Genomic DNA, 20,186 nt, shown 5'->3' on the forward strand with positions numbered 1-20,186 from the left:
GTTTCCGTCATCACCGTATCGCCGTCACTGCCGACGTCGCCAAAATGTACCGGATGGTCCGTGTTCCCGAGCAAGATCAACATCTGCAGCGAATCCTTTGGAGAGACACACCGGAGGAACCTGTGAAGACGTTCGAGCTGCTCACGGTCACGTACGGCACTGCGAGTGCACCGTACCTGGCCACAAGATGCCTGAAAAAGTTGGGAGAAGATAGTGTCTCGACGCATCCGATCGCTAGTCGGGTGGTCCAAGAGGACTTCTACGTCGACGACATGTTGTCAGGCGCGGACACGGTCAACCAAACACGGAAGCTGATGAACGAGGTTATTGAGCTGACTAACACGGTAGGTTTCACTCTGAGAAAGTGGAACTCGAACTCGGCAGGGCTGCTTTCCAAGCTGCCCAAGCATCTGCGGGATGAACGAACGGTACTCGACCTGGATTCTTCGAACGCGACGGTGAAAACCCTGGGTCTACGATGGGACACGCAGGCGGATCACTTTTGCTTCTCGTTCCCCGAGTGGAGATCGAACTCTTCCACCATCACAAAGCGCAGCGTTCATTCCGACGCAGCGTGCTTCTTCGATCCGCTCGGCCTGGTGGGCCCAGTAGTTGTCCAGGCGAAGATATTCATCCAGCGGCTCTGGCTGCTGAAGTGTGGTTGGGACGACCCTCTGGACGAGTCACTTCAGGATCTATGGAAGGAGTACAAACAGAACATGATCGCTCTGGAGTCGCTCTCAATTCCCCGCTGGCTCGGCGTCAGCAACGACTGTGCTGATGTGCAGCTGCATGGCTTCTGCGATGCGTCGGAAGCTGCATACGGAGCGTGCCTCTACCTCCGTTGTACCGCGTCGGATGGCACCGTCACCGTCCGCCTGATCACCTCCAAGTCTCGAGTGGCGCCTCTGGAAAACCTCCAGCGGAAGAAGAAGAAGATAACCATCCCACGTCTCGAGCTGTCCTCAGCCCTCCTGCTCAGTCACCTGTACGAGAAGTACAATCAAGTTCGCCCCAACCTCGCGGCGTTCTTTTGGACGGACTCGATGATCGTCAAGTGGTGGTTGGCGTCGCTACCGTCTCGCTGGCAGATGTTCGTAGCGAATCGCGTGTCTGAAATTCAGCACATCACCAAGGACCGTGGCTGGAGTCACGTTCCGGGCACCGAAAACCCTGCAGACCTCATCTCCCGCGGAATTTCTCCAGCGCACCTTCAGTACCAAACCATGTGGTTCGAGGGTCCCCGATGGCTAACCCAGGACCAACAGTTCTGGCCGCACGCTGACAATATGCCCGTCGTCGAATTCGATCCCGCACTGCTGGAGGAGCGACCAACGCCGGCCTTTCCGGCTCAAGGCATACCGCCGAGCGAAATCTTCAGCGAACGTTCTTCGTTCATGGAGCTGGTCCGGATCGTAGCGCTGCTACTGCGATTCAGACACAACGCACAGAGGTGCAATCAGCAGTCCAGGAAAACTGGATGCCTGTCGCTCGAGGAACAGGAGCACGCAATCGTTGCCTTGGTTCGCTTGTCCCAGCAGGAATGCTATCCGCAAGAACTGCATGATCTCGCCAAGAAAGGTAGTGTCCACGATTCGTCCAATATCGCTGCGCTGCATCCACGGTTATCTGACGGCGTGATGCGCGTCGGCGGCCGGCTCTCTAAGGCATCGATATCGTCCGATCGCAAGCACCCGTACATTCTCCACCACCGCCATCCCCTCGCAACGATGATTGTTTGGCACTACCACCACAAGCTTTTCCACGCCGGTCAGCAACTGCTGACCTCGGCGGTCCGTGGAAAATTCTGGCCAGTTCACATCCACAGCCTGGTGAGAAAGGTGATCCACGACTGCATCCCGTGCTTTCGGAACAAGCCGAAGGTTCTGGAGCAGATAATGGCCGACCTGCCGTCGGTAAGAGTCAACCCCGCGCCACCGTTCATGAACGTCGGCGTGGACTACTGCGGTCCATTCTTCGTGAACTACCCCAACCGGCGAGCAAGTCCTGTGAAGTGCTACGTGGCAATCTTCGTCTGCCTGGTCGTCAAAGCCGTCCATCTGGAGCTGGTAATGGACCTAACGTCGCAAGCCTTTCTAGCGGCGTTGAAACGCTTCACTGCCCGCCGCGGCAGGCCAAAGCTGATAATGTGCGACAACGCAACTACGTTCGTCGGTGCGAAACGCGAGCTGACCGAGCTCCACCGCCTCTTCCACGCCCAGAAGTTCCAGGACCGGCTGATCAAGGACACTAGTTCCGACGGCATCGAGTTCCGTTTCATCCCTCCCCGAACGCCCAACTTCGGCGGCCTTTGGGAGGCGCAGGTGAAGTCCTTCAAGGGACACTTCAAGAAGGCGATTGGCACCAAGGTGCTGAAGGTGGACGAGATGCTGACTGCCCTGGCCCAGATCGAGGCAGTTCTCAACTCGCGTCCACTGACTCCGATAAGCAGCGACCCCAACGACTACGAAGCCCTCACTCCAGGGCACTTTCTGGTCCAGCGGCCCCTGACCGCCATCCCGGAACCAGATCTCCAAGATGTTTCCACCAACCGGTTGGACAAGTGGGAAGACGCGCAACAAGTGGCGCAGCAAGTCTGGAACCGGTGGTCTACGCAGTACCTCTCGGATCTGCACAACCGCACTAAGTGGACCAAGCAACGCGACAACATTCGCGTCGGCATGATGGTCCTGCTGAAGGACGAAAACGCTCCACCACTGAAGTGGCACTTGGGTAGGGTCACCAAGATCTTCAAAGGGTCGGACGGCAACATCCGCGTCGTCACGGTCCGCACCAAAGACGGATGCTTCGATCGCGGAATCTCGAAGGTCTGTCCTCTTCCCATCCGCGACAACGAAGATACCCAACAACTCTCTAGCGCATGAGGCTTACGCCAATTGCCGCTCCGGTGCTTCGGCACCATCCATTTCTCGAAGTCGTCAAGTCACCCCAAGGGCAATCGTCGTAAAGGTCAAGTTGTATCGTCCATGCATGTTGTATATGTCGTCAGTCCGTCGTCAATGTGGTGAAGGGTTCAGCGCCCACGGCGTCGGCGTTAACCAAAGGGTCATCGCGAGAATCAGAAAACACTCTAATCACTTCGTCTATCGCCGGTAGCACCACCGCTACCAACTTTTCCCGGAGGAAGCCATGGTAACCCCTCCACCCCGCCGTCGTCAACTGGTTGGCTCTGGGCTTGGCCAGCTCATCCTGTCGGCCAGCATCCCGATGGCTCGAAGCGACGAAGTGATGGTCACCCGACCACAGAAGCCCTCCGCCCGATCCGGACACTACCACCCAGGCGCACACTCCACGGAGAATCGTCAGGCACCATTCTTGCCTGGGTCGGTAAGTTGTTCCGGTTTTACAGAAATCTATGTCAGCCCACTACATCATATCTTTCCCGAGGAAACCATCACCACCCGAACCACTCCACGCACCACGAAAGACGAAGGAAGCCAGGCATCAGCCGATGCGCTGGTGTACACGGTCGAGACCCGACGAGACTCTACCGATGAAGCCACCCGAAGAAGAAGCCGCCGTGCGTCCGGCACGGCAATCCCGAAGAAGGTCATCCCTAACCCCAAGGCAGCGCACGTGAGCCGTAGCTCGACGTGTGTCGGCGCTGAAGGCGCCTCGAAGCAGCCCACCCCCTCGCGCGAGTGTGGCGAGGTCCTAGTCGACATGGGTCGGCGCAGTTTTATTCTAGTATTAAGAAGGGAACCTTGATTCCAATTTGTATTGTTAAAAGGTAGTTGTGAAATAGTATGTGTAGAATGTATGTTAGTCTTGTTTGAAACTCGTCTGGTTTCAAGGCGGCCGGCATGTTCGGTCCAATAACTAAATTGAGAACCACTGTTGATCTCTTTAGATCACTTTCGCTCTAACTCCCGCTCGCGATAAGAGCTATCGGGTCTCGCTTCCCGAGATCCACCCGAAAGCGGGTCTACTGTTTGTATATTAGCAATAAAAATCAGTTTGCACCAACTTTCAAACAGACAAGTTGTGTCTCCCTGTCGGTCCGCGAAATAAAGTTGTTGAGTCCCAGTACGCCGCGTTGTGATTACTTCCTTAGTGAGAAAGGTCAGTGATTGGAGGTCGGGGTCAAGGACCTCGGGAAGACCCGTGTTTTGGGCGGACCACCTCGTTACAGTCCACTCCCAAGGTTCGCGTCAAAACACTATTATTATTCTAGCCAACCGATTCGAGAATTCGCCATCAGGTGGTGTTAGAGTGCATGCAACTTTTGCAGATATTCAACGCATTTTTGAAAATATCTAGGAAATTAAAAATTGTTGATAATATTTTTTTTGTCCATAAACCATAGCAAAATCATGAACTTCGCTATTCTTGGCTACGCCCATCTTTACCGTAACTTGGGATAGAGGGAGGAAATGTTGATGTGCTCAAAAACTGTAAATATAACGTGCACAAACCATGTAGTACTAGAACAAGCACAAGAAACCTTAACAATAAACGGAAACAATCATTACTTACACTTTCTGCCGGCGAACAGAATCGGCACGCCATACCGGGCATCGCTTTGCTGTCCAGCGAGATGTGTGGCGTGGGCGAGTTCTTCATATGGTACAAACTGTCTTCTCGCAGCTGATCGTATTTCGGATCAGCATCAGCATGTAGACCGAGGTTATTGGGGATAGCACCAACAATAGTTTTTGGGATGTTATAGGAGGTGGTTGCCAATTCCATGTTTAGAAAGCGTGTTCGGGGAAAAAGTAAAAGCAGAATATGGGGTTTGAGGTTAGAATTGTTCGTTGATTTGATTATTTACAAGGCTGAATGGCAGTAGAGAAAGCATGACAGTGATGTATTGCTGGAAGAATCGTGCGAAATAAGTGCTGCTAATTGACCCGAACCAATTGGCCGTGTCAATTGACAGCGGTGCGTTTTCTCGTGTATGATGCACTTCGAATGCAATATCTACGGTGCAGTACTAGATTCAATGCAACCAAGCAACACAATACTATCATTCATATCAAAATGTCTGAAGAACGAAGTGACCGTATTTCGCTTACCTTGCGATCGTTTTCTTTGTCGATCTGCCGTTTGCGCTTCTTCTGCTCGCCGAAGCGTTTGAGCATGGCATAGGTGGAGAAACCTCCGGCCTCCACCGCTTGGGTCGTGCCGAACATGCCCGGCAGCCGGAACGAGCCGTATGCCTCCTGCACACGGTTGGATATTATGTCCACCATGTCTGTGCCTCTGCGGAGAAATAGGGAGAAATACAATGGAAAGATTATTAGATGGGAGATGGGTTAAGTTTAGCCCTAAATTAAGCAAATCAAATGGTAATTTATTGGTACAATATTTTTACAGTGCTGCAGATGGATTGCAATCATAGACGAAATACAGACTTTCATGTCCCTTGCAGTTGCCCAAAATTATATTGCATATGAGGTCATATATCAAAATCTAGAATGCTGTAAAAATGTACTGCGCTCTGTAAAATTTGGGTACCAAGTATAGTACAAAGGGATCAAATGTAGCACTAAAAGTGGTATCTATTCTGAGCCCGACTGCTATGTGGATAATTACCACGTGATCACTTATTCTGCAGTGATTATGATCTAAAACGCATTGTCGCATCACTACTGTTGGTTGTCAAATCAAAGTGATATTGATAGCTCGCCAGTAATATTGATAGTTTTAGTATATCAGCTATCAGCCTAAAAAAAATAGAAAATAATTTTATTAATTCTTCACAATCATACAAATACCAAAGAAATAAATACGTAGACAGTTTCCCCATGACTTTAGTGAACTATTTTTCAGTAAAAACAAAGTAATACAAAACATGTCATCAAAGAATTGTTACATGCGAGCCACATTACATTAGTATTCAAATTCCATTCGCAGGCCACACAAAATCTTCTCGAGGGCCGCATGGTGGAAGGACAGAAAACAGTTTTTCTTTCAGTTTCACAAACTAAATTAAATAACTGTACCGTTGTCAAATTTCGAATTAATTGTTTCTGACATATACCTAGTTTTTTTTCAGATCAACTAGTTTTACCCGGGTCTGAACATTTGACCATTTTGCATGGACATCTATCAACGTTTACTTTATGCTTGTCAGTACTATAATCATAATATCAAGAGATATGTACAAGTTCAAATCATAATCTAGTACTTCATTTGTTGCTATTCCAACGGTAGCTATGCGAAATCATTCTACGAAATCATCGGTTCCAGTAATAGCAGCACGTGACTCTCCAAAGAGCACACCTCAATGTTAATAGACTCATTCGATTCCATCTCTGTTTTTTCCAAGTCGATCGCACTCTCCACTCCACTAACTGGATCTAGTACTTACGTGGCCTGGTTTGGGCACCTACGTGAGTATTGTTGTTTAGTACACACCACATAGTCCAAGACAAGGTTCATCCGGTGTACGTGCCGAGAGCGCTAAGCCGGCAGAAGATCGCGCATTTATAGCGGCTCTCGCGCAACGTGACCGGAATTCTTGCATGGTTCGCTGGGGAGCTTTACTTGACTCTCAATAATACCGGTGATAAGTTTTCCCCCCTGAGGGGAACCAATTCGTCACCGTCAACAAACTCGGGGTACACCCAAACAAGTTTGTTATCCGAAATTACAATTCATCATCCGAAATCAATTCAGGTAGTTGATCAAAGATTCAGATATAATACCAAAGATTTCTTCAAAAATTCGTTTAGTGATTATTTAACATGGAATTCCTTCAAGAATTTTTCTAGGGAATTCTTCCAAGTATTTTGTTTTGAATACCTCAAAAATTCAATCTGGTTGTTTTTTCAGAAAACTACAAAAATTACCTTTTTTTAGAGAAAATCTTTCGTCATGCACAATAAATTCTAGTAGTTCTTCTATGGTTTCCCTGTAACATTCTAAAAGATTCCTATAAAATTGTCTTTCAGCATTTCTTTAAAATTTCTACTAATTTATCTGACAATACCTTCAGGAATTACTCCAGAGATTCCTCCTATAATTGTTTGAGAAATTTTTCCGGTAGTTCCTAGAGATATTGCTCATGGGAGTCGCAGATTTTTTCCAGCCATTCTTCCAGGAGTTTTTTTTTTCAAATCAGAAATCTTGTGAAAACGTCGCGACACACTTGTCTCAGTGTACGGCTTCTGCGTCGCAATCAGATAAGCCCTGATCGATATCGCCGTATCAGTGATTAAAAAATTCTGCGCTGCAGTTGCAGCCGTTATCGAAGAATGCAACGATTTTGATTGAATGGTGACCTTGACGCCCACAGTCGACCATAACGGTTGCCAAGTCAACGAACTCAAGATACCTCCCACCCAATCAGTCTAATCGCTCGCATCACGACACCGGGCATTGTTTACGTCGTCGCAGCGATAAATTAGGAATGCGATCCGGTTTTAGACGATTCATTTTCTTACAGGTGGTGCCATGATTTACTGCCGAACGGCTTTTACTTTCGGATTTTTCGGGGGCTTACATTTTGGCAACCTTTGAGTTATCGATTCACGCGTAGTAAGTGTGCGCGGTCCAGGAAATTAGGAAGATAAGCATTTTTAATTTGGTTTGTCATGTCGTACGATCTCCGATGATAGGAAGTGACGCTCGCGTTGCCAAGACAACTGTTTGTTGTGTGATTTCTTTCGTAGAGATAGGTCTTTTATCAGGAAAGTTTGTGACGTTGCATACAGGACTGATAGCGATTGATTTTCTTGAAATTAGGAACTTTGGAGACCTCTGGGCAAAATAAGACACCAAATAGGATCCACAAGGAGACCAAGAAATCAAACAGAAAACTAACAGGAACCAAACATTAAGCGTTTGATTCCTTATATAAGCTGACCAGATGTTTCTCTCAGAATATTTCGAAGATTTTTTTAAAGAATTCTCTCGTGATTTCTTCGGCATTCTTCGAAAAACATCAGATCGAATCCCTAGAGAAATTTGTGTAGCAATGATCGGATAAAAAATGCTATATTATTGAGGTTAAATAATGTGAAAGCTTGAATGAACTTCTGGTGGCATCCGTGGAGATTTCAGTTAAGAAATTACTCGAGAAACGTTTGAAAAAATTGCAGGATTACTCTTTGGATGAAATGCTGGAGGAACTTCATCAGGATTTCCAGGCCAAATTTATTCTGGAATTCCAGGATGAGTTATTGATAGATTTTTTCGAGTAATCCCTGGAGGAAATAAACCTATGTGAATTCTATTGGAAGAACTCCTGTAAAATTAGTTGTGATAGAAGATCTTCTCGAGTAACAACTGAATAAATCGGCAGATAAATAGTGCACAACCATCTAAAGGGAATCTTCTGAAAGTTTGTAGGAAAATTTTCAGAGTAATCTGTGGAAATTATAGGAAGTAGTAGTGTTAAACTAATCGAGAATCCACTGGAGCATTTTGTGAAAAAAAATTCTCGAATCATTCCAGGAAAAATCTTTAAAAGAATGTCTGGGAGAAGTCTGAGAAAAACTGACTGTTCGGAAATTCGTTTTTTTTTATATTTCATTAAAATTTCGAAGTATTCTTCTTCCTTTTTCCATGACGTCCCCACTGGGACAGAGCCTGCTTCTCAGCTTAGTGTTCTTATGAGCACTTCCACAGTTATTAACTGAGAACTTTTTTTGCCAAACTTGCCATTTCCGCATTCGTATATCGTACGGCAGGTAGGTACGATGATACTCTATGCCCAAGGAAGTCAAGAAAATTTCCATTACGAAAAGATCCTGGACCGACCGGGAATCGAAATTAGCTTGGCTTTGCTTTGTAGCCGCGGATGCTAACCACTCGGCTAAGGAAGGCCCCCATACAAATTGATGGTTCTCCCTATTTCCATGTTCATGGAAATAATGAGCAAATGGAAATTGATTCTTTCAGTTAATCCTCCCTTTCCCATGGTTTCGACGACCACAAGCTGAATCGAATTAGCATTATTAGCTCAATAATGATTGTAAGGAACTCATACACTCATTTATCTCACTAAACATAGAAATATGTCACCCTATGTTGGTAATACTATTGGTAAAAAATCAAAAAACTTCTATTTTAAAAGTGATTTCGAATAATTATAATTATTTTCAACAACTTTTGTTCACGAATTTTATCTAAAAACGCTGTTTTGACAATCAAATTGTCAATCAAAGCTGTGGAAATGAAAGGGTTTATGACTGCTGAAATGCTAAAAGAACATAAGCTAAGAAACAGGCTTCATCGCAGAAGAAAAATAATAAGATATGTCTGAATCACTCACACTTTATAAATAAATTTGCCTTGATAAAATTAAAACTTATCTACTTCAATATCGTGGAGGAACTTTGAAAAAGTAAAAGTTTTTTGTAATATATGGGGTAAGTCTTTTGAATTTTGTTTTTCATTCTGGAATTCAGGGATGGTAGTGAAAAGCGATGACTAAAATAGTTATCTGATCACCAAATGAGTCATAAAATAGACTAGAAATGAGTATACGTTCTATATGGATAAAAAATCAATGTACAGCAGTAATTATTAGAAAATTCCTAATAAAAAAACATGTAATGTTTCTTACCAGTTATCTGTCCAGGATAAGACTTGATAGCTATAAATGGTCATAAAGATGATGCATTGGAGATTTACCTTCTTTCTTAAAAAAATGGATGAATTTCAGAACATTCTAAAAAAAATTTTGGCCGAATTCAAAATTCAAAACAAGCACAAAAATAGAAACTCAGGCAAAATTTGCGACAGAATTTCTGTTGAATTCTCGCATAACTTATAATATTGCCCTAAGAGCCATTGGCAACTGAGTGTGTAGCTCATTGTTAGTAAGTAAATGAATGGATCAATATTAAAAACTACCACGTTATTGTTAAACAACGTGTAAAACCATTCGTTAGTTCAGTAACAACAAGTTACACACTTGGTTACCAATGGTTATTAGGGCGAGATCATAAATTAAGCGATAATTAAACCTTTTCTTCTGAATAATCACTTATTACACTAATATCTACACTTCAACTGAACGTTCCAATTAATGCATTTCTGAAAACAATCATATCGTAATTTCACGCTTCATCAGTTCTACGACCCTGAAAATGACTTATTTTGCATACCGTGCACCCCCGCTACTTTGAACGGTACGTCATGCAAAGCATCGGAATTCATTTTTAATTTGAGCTTCTAGTCACCTTAAAACCGTGTTTCTGGATACCTGTTCGACTGTTTTTGTTTTGATTCTGCATTCCGTTTCTCAACGTTCTATTTCACTTCTTTGTATTCCAAGAGCTAAATGACTTTTTAACCCGTTTTAATCTGAACGATGTGTACATTAGCGGGGTTAAAATTAAAGAGGTCAGACTAAAAACGGTTAAACCGGATTTAGGCTATGAAGCAAACAGTTAACGATTGAAATCGCATATGTGTTGCTGAAATTTATTAACAGGTGGATTTGACGTTGTTCAATATTGCTGTGTGCGTTTGAAATGCAAATATCAAATGCGGGAACACCAAACGCGGTAGGATTTTTCACAAGAAATGCGATGTCAAAGGTAGATTTTTCTTGCTAGGGCGGCGGTGATTTACATAATCGTTGCTAGGTGTCCTTTGATTGTTTTGAGTTACCGCATTTGGAGGACATTTAGTCAAGATTTGCATCTCAAATGCAAACAGCAATAATGTACATTGTACAACCATTCATTATAGAAACGAGTTTTTTTTTTATACAAAAATAATTGACCAAAGTCGTAAAAACAGTATCATGGGCCAACGCATGTAAAAATGTATATTTCATAGGTTGGGATTTTTAATGTAATTTTTGAAAGGATTTTTAGCAAACTTGGTACTCACATTTGAAGTTCTAGACGAGTTTTTAACAAACTCTTTGATTTTATTGGTAGTTTTTCAAACCGTCTTTGGTTAATTTTCCAGAGGAATTTTTCTTTGTATTTATATACAGTTAACTCTCCCTTACTCGATATTCTGTATCTCGATATTTCCCCTAACTCGATGGAATGCGCGGTCCCTTCAATCTAGCATGCTTTGATACTTTTGTAAGTCGATACCTGTCTAACTCGATGTTCCCTAACTCGACGCAATCTGTTACAGTTACCCAAGTAAATTTACCTCTCTAACTCGATATTTTCAAGAAAAGTTTCAAATGTCCTCCAAATGTTAATATATTTCATGAATTTGAATATTATGATTGAATTGATAGTAAAATTAAGGTTTACTGTCCATACCCGGGTGATAAAATTTTCAATTTTTGCAGGTAGGTAAAAAAGTGTCACATAGGTTAATGTGGTAAAATTATATTATTTTATACATTGAAACTACTATTTTTTATGCATTGTGTAAAAATAATGAAAAGTTTAAAATTTGAAAAATATGTGTTCTGTATCTCGATACCTCCCTTACTCGATGGTCCCTTCAATATGGAGTAAGGGAGAGTTGACTGTATAACAAAAATCTATTTCTTGTTGTTTGAGTTTGGAAAGCTAAACCAGCCTTAAATTTCATTTTCATCGGACCACGAAAATAGTGACTTAAGTGACCATTTTTCTGAAAAAGTGACTTTAATGGCTTCTTGTTGGAAATAGTGTCTTTTAAGAGACCAGATCGAAAAATGTGACCAAGTAACTAAAAAATTATTTGCTATCAGCCCCGTATGACCCATGTTTTATCTGGTACCTAGTGTCGAATATCGGTGGAATAAGACAAATATGGGTTCTTCCGAGTTTACCTAGATTTAAGTTGTTTTAACCCACTATGAACAGATTGTTTTCACCCTCACGGTAAAAAAACATGCACGAAGCTATCAATAGTTCTGCACTTGGATTTGCACTACCGTCAAATCTTGACAATACCAAGGTAACATTGAATGTTTCGATTTGATATTAACAAAAAAGTTAAAATAAACATTTCCGCCTGGCCCAGATTTGAACCTTCAATCTCCGAAGTGCAAGTCTTGTATCTTACCTCTAAACACCAACTCGCATCTGTTGAAAGGGGTTGAATTGATCTCAATTACTTTCTACAACGAGCTGTCAATGATTGCTTTCATACAATAGACATGATGTTCAAAATCAAAGACTTCTCACTTCAGAGTCTAGTGCTAAAGACAATTGAAATTTTGAAGCTTGTCAGCTTCTGATGAGAAGTTTGTCAGCTTCTGATGAGAAGCTTGTCAACTTCTGATGAGAAGCTTGTCAACTTCTGATGAGAAACTTGTCAGCTTCTGATGAGAAGCTTGTCAGCAACTGATGAGAAGCTTGTCAGCTTCTGAAGAGTAGCTTGTCAGCTTCTGGAGAGAAGCTTGTCAGCTTCTGGAGAGAAGCTTGTCAGCTTCTGGAGAGAAGCTCGTCAGCTTCTGGAGAGAACCTTCTCAGCTGCTGGAGAAAAGCTTGTCAGCTTCTGGAGAGAAGCTTGTCAGCTTCTGGAGAGAAGCTTGTCAGCTTCTGGAGAGAAGCTTGTCAGCTTCTGGAAAGAAGCTTGTCAGCTTCTGGAAAGAAGCTTGTCAGCTTCTGGAGAGAAGCTTGCTTGAACTCTTCAAATCATGGTGATTGGTGTTTTGAATTGAGTCAAGTGATCAATCCTTTCAATCGAACAAGCTGAGTTTTTACCGTGCTGATTGTGAGCTGTTTATTTTGCTGTTGTCAAATGAAAATTACCTACTTAAATTACCTATAATTTTGACCAAATTTTGGTTATCCCACGGAACAGTCGAATTGGATCCGAAAATTTTTAATAAAATCTTGTTTTTATTTAATAACACGAAAGAGCATGTTACTTCAACTACTTTAGCAATTTTTCCCGCTTACGGATATATCATGTTCAAACTTTAATTTAAAAATTGGGTCCATAAATGAACCTTGACACTTGTAATCATGCTTGACGTTCGCTAAATCGACAAAAACACCACAGGGGTTTTAGTTTTAACACTGGGGTTGTTCCTATCTGACATTTCGGAAGGGACACGGAAAACAAAATAGACCCAAAATTTGAGTGTAAGCCAAGGGGTATGACAAAATTAAAAAAAAAAAACATAAAAATAAGTTTTTTTTTGGACTTAATCCAACGGAAAACATTAGAAAATTGAGTACACATGTGTTTTTGGCCTAATCTCAGCGTTTGGCACTAAAATCGGGACAGGGCTTTAGGACCCTATTGAGTCAAGAGAAGTCAAAGTTAGGTTGATTTATGGCTCCGTGTAGTCCTCTATCGAATCACAGCGACAAAGTTGTCAAAAACTTGTTCGGTACGTTTTTACAACGCTTCGAACTTTTCATGTCATTGTCATTGTCGGCAATCTTTCCCATAAGAACTGCGGATTAATCTATTCTTCTATTATCGGCATCTCGAAATCAATGACAGCTCGTGCTAAATTGTTTTTTTTTAGATTTATTTGTTGTATCAGAGTGAAACTAAACTAACAAAGAATCATGTAAATGTATTCGTTTAAGTGTTTAATTAGAAATTGCTGTGAATTTACCCTTTCAACTTGGTTGCCGTTAAGTGCCGAATGATGCATAAAAAAATGACCGTGTTTAGAACACTTTTCTATATGTCTTCCTAGTAATTTTCATATAAACTTACATCGTCTTTGAGCCACCTCTGAGTCGACACCGAAATGCCTGACAATTTGACAGAACTCTATTTTTATCATTAAAACATGGGAGCAAGAAGTTCTAAACATTTTTTTGAAAAATAGACACCGGCTTTGAAGTGACTGCCTTCAAAATAGTGACAATCTTGCTAAAAAGTGACTTGCTACTAGCCCTGGCGTATTACATCCAAACTGAGACAGAGCCTGCATCTCAGCTTCATATGAATGTTCTTATGAGTACTTCCACAGTTATTATGTGAAAGCCGATTTACGATTTTAGCATGTAGATACTGTATGCCTTGAGAAGTCGAGAAAATGTCCATTACGAAAAGATCTTGGACCGGCCTGTGCCCCAAGCCTGTTGAATGAAAATATCGTTTGACCACTCAACAAGCGCTTATTAATAAACTGCACGCATTCAAGTAGGTATCGACACAATGGGAAATGATTTTCCTTCCGGGCGACGATACCTACATCATCAGTTCATTCATAGTCATTGGTCCTTGAGTGTCCATTCGATTACTAACTCATTTGGATTACCCGATGGGTCATCATTGGTCGAGGTTTGTCAGAACAAAAGAACCTATATTGCGTAGCTGTCGAAAAGAAAGCTAAAGTATCTTGACACCATTCGCACAAAGCTTGCAGAAACTGCGTCCAACGCCCGTTCCTATACCTACGCAAACGCAACTCCTAAGTTCTTGCATAATCTAGTACTCCGTGTAACCGACTGGCTATAGGCAGGTGACATTCGAAGCCAAAGGGTCATTGTCAACTGTCACAGTCGTTCGTTCACTCTTTGCATGCTAATCGCATACGCAATCGTCGCGACTTATATCGACTTAAAATAGAGTTTTCGAAAATGTAACCCCCGGTCACCTTCCGTAACTTTGACACAGATTGCGTGATTGGTGGTGGCGCTGTGATCGTCTGCCACTCGAACTCGAAATCTCCATCAGAGCCTACCTGTTCTATGCGATAAGATTGATCGAAGGAGGCTGGTTATGGTAATAAGTGCACCGCAAATAGCCATGCAATAAGTACGTACAAAACCGGCTTTTACGAAGTGCGTACAAGGCGATATTTATTGGGTGAACGAGTTATCCATGCGTTACGCTTTTGGCCGGGGTCAATGTCAAATGGTGAAAGATTGTTTAACTGGTTGGCCGGTTTATGCCTTTCTTAGTATTTAATTACATAAATCAATTCCCTACCGTCAGTGCACTAATGTCGCAGGTCAGGTTTATAAACAGCAACACTACTAATCAGAGGAAGCTTTTCCATCGCACGAGCTGTTTGTGTTGACATAGCTAACCACCTGATTCTTATTGTAGGTAATTATTGTGTTTGACGTACTTCTGGCCTTGGTTAGTCAATGCATCCTTCATTGTTATGATTCCTCGGCAAATATTATGGTCAAAACAATTGTACCCCACAACAGCGCACACCTTGGGAAACAGGACGGATGATGATGGACACTATCATCTCAGCGAGCGGAGTATATGGTGCCAAAGTTCATTACCGATCAAATCCACAACAAAACACTCGACGGAAAGCTGATAAGATTATAGTGATTTTCGAGCAAAAAAAAAAAAAATGGAAATTACTGTTGGGTACTTTTCCCGCCATTTGTGTATGATCGACAGTTGAGTCGAATACAGATGAAGATAATAATCTATTACTACTTTCTAATTGATGATTTATGATGTGTACTTCCGATTTGCCTTTGTTCATTTTTCTAGAGTTCGAGTCTATGAGTTTTACATTACGCAATTCTAAGCATTTACTAACTTAGTTCTATATTTAATTGCAATTTGCTTAGTTGTTTCAACTATTTTTAAAATTATTATGATGGGCCGAGGGAATCTCCAAATTTGTTAGATTTCTTTATAAGTATCATTTAAAGCATTAATTTCTATTCATTCTTTGTGTAGGCAACTCTATCATTCTAATAAGGTAATTGAAACTACCATTACCATTTTGTTAACAACATAATACATTCATTTGCCGTAGCAGTTCAGAATGTTTACAGGTTAATTGAATTAACCTGTTTATAAGAGGCAGAAAACGCTTTTCAATAAACTTAATCTAACTTAAATAAAATTTACTAACTTAGCCAATAAACTTAACTTGAAGAACACATCGTGGCAATAGAACACTATCATCATGTTTAGAGGATGTAGGCCCGATTATGATATATTGTCGAACATGCAATTTGAGAGAAAGTTAGTTTAATAGGATAAATGTGAAACATCTTTCGATAAGCAATGAAATTTCGGATTGAATAGGTTGAGTCAGTTCACATCACGATTGATTTTATTCACTACAGATCGCTGTCATCTCCAATTGACACCTAGTCGCAAAACACCATTCAATTCACAAGTCGAAGCCTTAACCATGTCTTGACTGACCTATTGTTGGAGCTATGAGTAATCAAAAGTGACCGAGTAATCAAAACAAAAACGAATAAATAAACGAATTTAAAAAATGAAATGCAATCAGGTAGCAATCTCAAATCACGCAGCTGATCGAGTGATCAGAATCTGATGCTAATACGTCACATTGCAGCAGATCCCGGTGTCATTCGTCAATGAATTGTTTATTTCTAATCTAAGTAATGTAAAGCTACAAACGATGACGGTTGTAGGAGAAAAGTGATCAACGTCATACACTATGCAGATTCAATCCTTGAAGATCGTCAGCGTTTGATCGAATTGTTTAAAAGTAATGGCCGCTAAATATACCGAGTAGCACAAGAGCTAAACTGTATCAGTAGGGCAGAAAGTGGCGGGCCTTCATACAAAGTTCGGTCGAAACCACAAATACGACCCAAATCGCTTGATAATGGTAATCTATTAACTATCTTGGATACCTTATATCACACCGTTGGAAATAACTGTCAAATTGAAAATTCAATTCTCTAGTGAAATTTGTCCAAATTAAGTTTTTTAATCCAATCGAATGGCTATTACTACAAAAAATGGTTGTAATGCAGAAATTTGTGTACAAACTTAAACTAGAGATACATATTTAACTTCCTTGTAGTAATTTCAGTAAAGTTTTAAACGAGTTATGACACATTATATAGATTTGACTGATGATATAGATAAATTATATGATATGCTACTTCTTAGAGAGTGACTTATTTTCTCAAACCACTTCACATAAAATGGACTAAGTTTTGAAAATTTATCACAATTTGGAAGACAAATTGCAAAACACATTTTTTGCTACAAATAACAGCTTAAAGTTTATGTTATTACAGCCAAATCTAATGTTGCCAGAGATCGAAAACAAAAGAGATCAAACTCAAATGTTGAGAAATCGTCACAAGTGATTTTGATAATAATAACAAGTGATTTTGAGAACATGAATTTTTGAGGTTTTGTCCGGCCATGCGCCACTGTGAGGCGGTTCAAAATCCAAAAAAGTTCGGAAATCCAATCTCGCATATCGTCTATATACCATCCTAACAATAAAATAATTGTGGAATTTGCTGCTCTTTCTTCTCCCATCCGTCGGATCGAGTTTCTCTTTTCAGGAAGTTCCTATACTAAGGTTTATATAATTCGTTTTCACTATGAGATAGTGAGTTTGTACTTACATTATACTGTCCATAACTGTATATTTGTCACATTCGACATTTTAGACAATTTCGAATTAGTACCGGGGAGAGTCATCAAATGATAATTACTATCGATCGACTTAATGAAATTTGTTCTAGAAAATCCGAAAAAAATACCAAGTTGTTTTGTCACATTGGTAATTGTAACCGCATAACAGTCACATTGACATTATACATGAGTCCCGTAATGAAGAAGCGATGAAATTTCTATCGGAACTATTTTCTGACTGCGATACGAGTTGTACAAAATTTCACCCTCAAATAAGCATTTTTGAGTTCTTTGTGATTTTTCGAAATTTTAGTGTCTTTCCATACTTTCATAAAATGCACACTTGGTATTCCATTTACTCAATGCCTACTTTTGTCGAATGTTACAAATGTGCAGTTATGGGCAGTACAGTACTATCGTGTTTGGAACATATTTCGAAATTTGTTCATAGTAATTTCCATATAAACTTACTTCGTTTTTGAGTCACCTTCAAACCACCACCGAACACTATTTTCATCGCAAGAGCGTAAGAAAAATATGGAAGAATGAATATTTAAACTTTTTTTTACGTTTTGATCCGCCCTATTGTATCATCTAGCTTACACATTGTCGCTTTACATAGGCTTTGTCGTACTATTAATGGTTTCTATCAGCAGTTTATTAAAAAGCTTCAATAGTTTTAGAAACACAATTCGAGACAAATGTTGATGCCTAAGACACACCTACTAATCGATCAAACCAAGCTGTGAGATTCAGACACTATGGTTAGAAAAACAATCTACTCAAGTTTTTATTTTATATTTGTTCAAATACTTCGATATTCAAAACTATCGCTAGTAGAAATAATTTGCAAACGAATACCATATCTTGGTATAAGAATTAAATACAAGCACACTATAACATTAGGGTGGCCCATTTTGGTAAAATATCACTCGAAAAATCAAAAAATTAGAGCCCCAAGATCTATCCCGGGGGAAAATCGCATTTCAGTTTTCCTAGGTATTACTTTTATTGTTTATGAACGGAAAAACCTCCGATTTCTTGCACACGCTATGTCTAAACCAGCAGATTATAAAGATCGAATGTATCTTCAAAACAACGATGAAAGAAATTCATCGACTACAGCACCACCAAAGGTACAAAATGTTATTGGCACCGTTTTTCTCATATATTTGGTCGAATTTCTTCATACAGGGCTGGTAGCATAAGAGATGATCAACCAAAACAAACAACCAGCGGAATGTGAAGGAGAGGCTTCTGGACCTATCAGTAACCGGCTAAGGTTCCCGCCAAGGAAGGAGGCGACCAACTTTATTGAAAACAGTGTGGGCAAAAGCCTAGATACTGTGACGACGGCAGGCACTGGCCGCTCCAGTGCAACATGTGTGGTGACCGATGGCCCGGGACTAATCGAGGCCATGGATCGCAATAGGGAGTACCTCCCTAAAATGCAGGTAGCTGCTGAGCAACTTGATGTCATCATCGAGTATGTTAAGAACAAAACAAATATCAGCAAAGACTTGAAAACAAGTCTACTGAAATTGCGACAATCAGTCCTAGCTGCAAAGCAGGACTACGAGAAAGCCAAGGAACAACTTGGCAAGGTAGAAGGCCAAAAAGACACTAGGTCGTGTCAGACCGAAGTGTTTTCCTTCACAGGCAACGCGAATATATCTGATGATATTATTCGATATGCGATGCGGAAGAGGGAAGCTTCCGGGGATGAATACGTGGCGAAAAGACGTATGGTTGCTAAGGGAAAAGTGACCTACGCGGCCGTCCTCCAGAGCGGAAAAGCTGGCACGAGCCAAGCACCGCGATCAAGAGGACATGGCAACAAAGGAGAGGCCAACACCAAGCCTAAGGCCAAGAAAGCCAAGAAAAAGGAGCCACGGGTTAACCGGAACCAGGCAGTGCATCCACAGGAACCACGGGCGCAAGGCAACAGCAACCCGTGGATACGAGTTGGAAATAAGAAAAAACAGAGGAAACCGAAAACGGAGCCCAAGGAGAGCGCTAAACCGAAAACAGCGAAACGTAGGAATTTAGGCGAAGCCCTCGTTATCAAAACGGAGGAAGCAAAATACGCCGAGGTTCTGAAGGCGATGCGAAGCACAGAGAAGCTATCGCCATTGGGCGCAGACGTGCGAAGCATAAGGCGAACTAGGATTGGTGAAATGATCCTAGTCTTAAAGAAGGACGCCAAGGAAAAGGGTGCAGTCTATAAGCAACTGGCACAAGAAGTACTTGGTGACGAGGTTGATGTAAGATCCCTTACTGCTGAAGCGACTCTCCAGTGTAAAAATCTGGATGAGGTCACCGATGCAGCGGAGGTCTCGGCTGCCCTCAAAGAGCAGTGTGACATCGACATAGCCAGTAAGGCCTTCCACCTTAGAAAGGGCCCGCAGGGCACCCAGGTGGCGGCGATCAGGCTGCCGGTCGCAGAGGCCAACAAAGCGAAGAACTTGGGCATACTCAAGGTAGGCTGGTCGGTTTGCCGGCTGAGCATACAACAGCCTCCTGAAGTTTGCTTCAAGTGTTTCGGGAAGGGCCATAAGTCGTGGAATTGCAATGGTCCCGACAGAAGTAAGATGTGCAGAAAATGCGGCGCTGAAGGCCATAGGGCAAGCGATTGTAAGCAAATCGCTAAGTGCCTAATATGTGTCGACAGAGCAGACAACGGACACTTAACGGGCGGACCCAAATGTCCGGGCACAAGCGGAGTATCAAAGCAGCCAAAACGGAAGTAACACAGTTAAATTTAAACCACTGTGATGCAGCCCAGCAGCTGCTTTGGCAGTCAGTCTCGGAAACCAAGACTGACGTGGTGTTACTATCGGACCCATACCGCATACCAGCCAACAACGGGAACTGGGTGGCGGATAGGTCTCAACAGTTAGCAGCTATAGGGACGACAGGACGATACCCAATCCAAGAAGTAGTCTCTAGCTCAAATGACGGTTTTGCGATAGCAAAAATCAACGGCGTGTTCTATTGCAGTTGTT

At 42.0% G+C, this 20,186-nt stretch overlaps 1 protein-coding gene across 4 annotated transcripts in view; it reads right to left on the reverse strand.

Moving 5' to 3' along the window:
* LOC5568724 (glycerol-3-phosphate acyltransferase 1, mitochondrial) overlaps nucleotides 1-20,186 on the reverse strand; it is a 117,495-nt gene that overhangs the window by 30,002 nt on the left and 67,307 nt on the right. For 2 of the 4 annotated variants that reach the window (XM_021856379.1, XM_001658057.2), the window contains exons 2-3: nucleotides 5,037-5,223; nucleotides 4,498-4,608 (exon numbers count right to left, since the gene is read on the reverse strand). In XM_021856379.1, the coding sequence (XP_021712071.1) occupies nucleotides 4,498-4,608; nucleotides 5,037-5,213 (288 nt within the window). In that variant the 5' untranslated portion in view covers nucleotides 5,214-5,223. The remainder of the gene's footprint in view (nucleotides 1-4,497; nucleotides 4,609-5,036; nucleotides 5,224-20,186) is intronic. The other 2 variants (XM_021856381.1, XM_021856380.1) reach the window with 1 other exon arrangement.

This window comes from Aedes aegypti, unplaced genomic scaffold, assembly GCF_002204515.2.
Source record: "Aedes aegypti strain LVP_AGWG unplaced genomic scaffold, AaegL5.0 Primary Assembly AGWG_AaegL5_hic_scaff_1610_PBJ_arrow, whole genome shotgun sequence".
NCBI classification, from domain to species: Eukaryota; Metazoa; Arthropoda; class Insecta; order Diptera; family Culicidae; genus Aedes; species Aedes aegypti.